The sequence below is a fragment of the Anneissia japonica genome, unplaced genomic scaffold, assembly GCF_011630105.1.
Source record: "Anneissia japonica isolate Jap-2015-1 unplaced genomic scaffold, ASM1163010v1 scaffold3106_len312699_cov133, whole genome shotgun sequence".
Classification (NCBI taxonomy): domain Eukaryota; kingdom Metazoa; phylum Echinodermata; class Crinoidea; order Comatulida; family Comatulidae; genus Anneissia; species Anneissia japonica.
The window spans coordinates 114,911-119,580 of record NW_022739518.1 but is presented as its reverse complement, the minus strand read 5'-3'; the positions used below and the strand labels follow the sequence as shown (position 1 = coordinate 119,580).

Sequence of the window (4,670 nt, the reverse complement as noted above, 5' to 3'; positions counted from 1 at the left end):
GTGTAGCATTGCTGCATACGGTATCAATTTATGGTTCATCTCTACGTAGCATTTGTCATTAACTCTGAAGAGTTGTCTTGTCTCTCGTTTGAAGATGCTTTATGTGTGAGCTTTGAATACTAGTCAGCATACCGCACTGTGAGTGTGAAATTATTTCCCTCCATTTGGATTTCCAACGAAAGTATCAATGGCCAGTGGTAAAATCTGTCTGAATAGACAGGAAGTCCTGGATTCGAATCCCAGTTGGTGTAGGCTATGTATCATCATGGTATTATTATATAGCAGAATGATGTACATATAATTGAATGAGTAGAGGGAAGCGATGTTTGTTTAGAGGCTGTCACGTGATATAACTTGAGTACATATGAAAAACATTAGTGCGATAGCATAGGAAAAGATAATGTTATAGTTGCGAAAACAACTTCCCACAGTTAACATGAGAAATAAATGGCTGGAAAGGCAATACGATTGTTCAAAATAGTATTTATTTGCTTATCCTAGCATTCTCCTAGGATTGTAAGCTTTGAAATTTAAGTGATACTTCATAAACCCAGACCTTAGCTAGCCCTAACATCGCAGCGTAGTTCGTGGGTCGAAGACCATCGTGCCGTAGACGTGCAGGGGCCTAGGTCTAACATTTGTCGAAAAATCTCAATCTCAGTTTGGTATAGTTTACTGGGAATTATGACGATTTTTACAGAAATAACAAGGGATGGCCGCAATGCAATCTCCATGTAAAACACCGCTGTGCCAATGGATTGTTTTCCAACACCCAAGTTAGGTCACAAGACGCCCATCGCCGGACCCCTCCATTCGGGAGATAATCAATCTCGAGAGGGAACAAAAACAAATTGGCAGTTCTAAACATTTACCAGCTGACCTTTAAATAAAAAAAGTTAATAGTTGTAGAAGTAGATATTTTAATCCATTTCATGAGTATTTATTTCTTCCCATGTATCTGCAGACCATGCTGTCGTCTTTATCAATTATATAGAGCCTGCTTTACTTTCCATAGCAAGAATTAGTTTGACCACAGCATTAGTATGACTGACTCAATTCAGGACACTAACATAAAAACTCATTATATTTTTTTATATTCCATATGTCAAAAGCCTTTAGGATTTGACCTGCAATTTATTATATCATTATTGCAAGATAATTGACAATATGCAATAAAAAATTCAATAATGAACAGACATAATTGCTTTGTGGCAGAAATCAGACTCTTCTGAATTATATTTTATTTGAATTACCAATTACAGTAAATGAAAACTAATGAATATTGAACCGATAACAATTTCTTTTTTATCAATGTGACTATAGAAACCAATTGATGTACACGCAATGTAATTGTTTGAAATAAACTATCGCCATCATGCTATAATTAGAAGACTAATCACCATGAAACATGCAAAAAGATAATATCATCTTTCTATTGTTTTTTTATGTGATATGATCCTAAAGCTTGGTTTCCATACAATCGTTACACGCTACCACCGAAAGCTTTCGGTGATGCTGATTGGTCAGTTGAATTGTGGAGTCTTCTTGATTGCGTCGGGGACTGCTATGCAGTGCATCGATTGCGCTGAAAACACTGTAGTGACTGTGTAGGGATTCTTTGGAAACTTGGCTTTAAGTAGAGGTAAAGGTAGGAGAATAACCGTAACTTGGAGCATCACTGTGCTGAATTGCATATAGTAGCTGAAATGAACCATATTATCAGGGCAACCCCCTACACTGCCTACAAGATGCAACAGGTTTTTTAAAGTGCACACAAGCCAGATGTGTACACTGGACCTCCATTTTAAGTCCTTATCCGAGAAGACTTGGTTCTATTAACCGAACCATTGGGAGGAACGACTTGAAGGCTTTAGTTAGTGGTACTCTGCATTATGCTCAGATCACTTGACTCGCCCTACAGGAGCAATGGCTATTAAATATGTTTGTGTCTCGTACTTCTTTAAGTGTTAACAAAGACATCTGAATTTCCAATTTTATGACTGAATAATTTTTAAAGAAATTTAATGAAAATGTATAAAAATGTAAAACTGAGAAATGCATTAAAAATACTGATTAAAAATCAATTAGAACACTGAATACTCATTTAAAAAAAACATCAAATAAATTCCAATGAGATGAAGCATAAAAGAATCTGCTGATTAAAAGAATTATAATCAATTATCTGCCAATAAGGTGTAATATAGGAATGGTAATGTTTACGTACACATATTAAATATAAGAAACAAATTTCATATATGTATTTTATACATTGATGAATAAATTAATTTTGAATTCTACTTTTCGAGCTCAAAAGAGATTGGTGAACCTTTGAAAGTACACAATATACCAGACAAGATCAATATTTTTTAATAGAAAATATTACATTATAATGGTATAGCATTATTTCTATGGAACTCGTTCTTCAAATAATTTACAAAATTTTGCATGTAACAGGAAATCATTATTTTAAAAAATTGATTTTAAAACTTTCTTTGAGACGTAAAGTTTTTTTTTTGTACTGTATCAAAACAGACAACCACTTTCGAACGATTTCTTTATGAAAAAGTAATAATATATAATTTACAAAGTAAAATGGTACCAAGATGCTATGGAAATTAGAGAGGTTGTGCTAATGTGATGGCAAACGACCAATGATGCAGCAACCTCTTCTTGCATCCTCTGTGAGAGCTTGTGAAGCACATGGCACATCCTTAAATTCTCAGTTATTTATAAAATGATGTACATAATGTATCTTCTACCACCGTCTTTGCAGAACCCACTTAGGACCTCATCTTCTTGGTCCCCCACCTCTGTTAGGGCCACCGCCTCGTCCTCCACCACGTCCGCCTCTACCACCGCCACGTCCACCAAATGCTCCTAGAAGACAAAAATACAATGATTATATTAATTGATCAGATTTATATAATTACATCATAATCCACTCCTGGTAATTTTTAGTGATATTATGACACTAAAAACTGGCACACACTGCACCAACCATCGTCCAAAGCAATTCCATGAGAACGCAATGCCATGAGGGGCACAACAAATCGTTTGTAATTACGCTTTTCTCCGATTGCCCTGATAATCATTGGAGAGTGTGGTATTATCAAGCACTCGCTTAAAGTGGAGATGGAACCGTCGGCCCAAGGTGGTAACTACACTGTGTGTGCACGGCAAAACTGTGAGCACCTTGTCATAAAGTCCTTTTCCTTTGGAATTTTAAATCATTTTCAGTTTGCCCATACCCTCCTCAAGAGTGCCACTAACCCAGCCAGAAAATACTTTGGATTTGTTTGGTTTTGAAAAATATAAATTGACATCATGTTGCATCTCATCCACACTGACATTTGAATGAGTATAATGTATACTGTAATTGTTCAACATTCCAATAAATATAATCAATCATCATTTCAAATCAATGACCAATCATTATTTCAAATTTACAATCATTCAGCATTCTAATTATCATCTTTACAAATCTATAATTGATCATCATCATCCTAAATATATAACAATCAATCATCATCATTCTCATAGCTATGCAAACACCATTCAAAAAAAGAAATATCACCTTTGAATACAATAATCAATCATCTAAAAAAATAAGCCAATAATCAGTCACTATTTCACCGAATGATAATCCATCACTTTCCATTATGACCATTAAATCCTGAATGTTCTAATCCTTGGTAAACTTGACTAATGTTTTCAGCTTTTAAACACACAAGTGCCAAGCTACTAAGAAAATTAATGTCCCTAGGCTAGCTCATTGCCAAGCAGCACATGCTTCACCACCAACCAACTAAAGCTCCCTTACAGCAGGTTGAGTAGGGCAGAATTCAATAGCACTATAGATACTTGAAATGCCAGGAAGGCCTTCACTACAGCTTTGGGATTCCCATGAAGAAGTCAAGGACTGCAAAGAGGTTATAGTGTAAAGTTACATCTAAGTACCAACCCATCAAAAATGATTAATATGACACCTGATTTTCTTAAAAACAACTTTAAAAATGGTTTCTAAGATGATTTAAATATAGTTAAAGTTACATTTAAGTATGAATCCATCAATAACGATTTATATGAAACCTGATGTTCTTAAAAACAACTTTTAAAATGGTTTGTAAGATGACTTAAATATAATTAAAAATATATTATCAGTTGTAAAATTGAGGGCCGAGGGAGAAGGAATTTCAAATGACAATCTAAATTTAAACTGTCCAATGGAATATGCAATTTTTTACAATTGGTGTCTATGAAAAGAACAGTGTTATGTCACGATACCATGCGATACTACTCCGTTGCTATCATTGCAAAAAGCATTCAACCGGACGCTATTTTCTTCATTGATCCCAATTCCTAACGTAATTATTAAGATGTTGTATCTTACTATTTTTTATAAATTTTAATTGATGATTAAATGTGTGTTCGACAACTAATATAATGAGAGCTTTTGTGTATTTAGTATATTTTGATGGCAAAATATTAGATTTTAAAATGCCTATTCCAGAAAGCCTATGAAGTCATTCAGGCGTATTATGAATGGTAACCAACGTCTGTGGACAACAGAGAGTGCCACCTATATCAGGGATGGAAAAAGTGTTAAACCGGCAGTCAGAGGCACTGCCCATCTTTAGTCATTTTTCTTGAGGGGGTGGGAGTTGGGGGAG

At 34.8% G+C, this 4,670-nt stretch overlaps 1 protein-coding gene across 1 annotated transcript in view; it reads right to left on the bottom strand.

Annotated features, from left to right (window-relative positions):
* Nucleotides 1-2,344: 2,344 nt before the first annotated feature.
* LOC117117934 (U6 snRNA-associated Sm-like protein LSm4) overlaps nucleotides 2,345-4,670 on the bottom strand; it is a 31,578-nt gene continuing 29,252 nt past the window's right edge. The window contains exon 5 of the mRNA XM_033262418.1: nucleotides 2,345-2,877. Within this exon, the coding sequence (XP_033118309.1) occupies nucleotides 2,789-2,877 (89 nt within the window). The 3' untranslated portion in view covers nucleotides 2,345-2,788. The remainder of the gene's footprint in view (nucleotides 2,878-4,670) is intronic.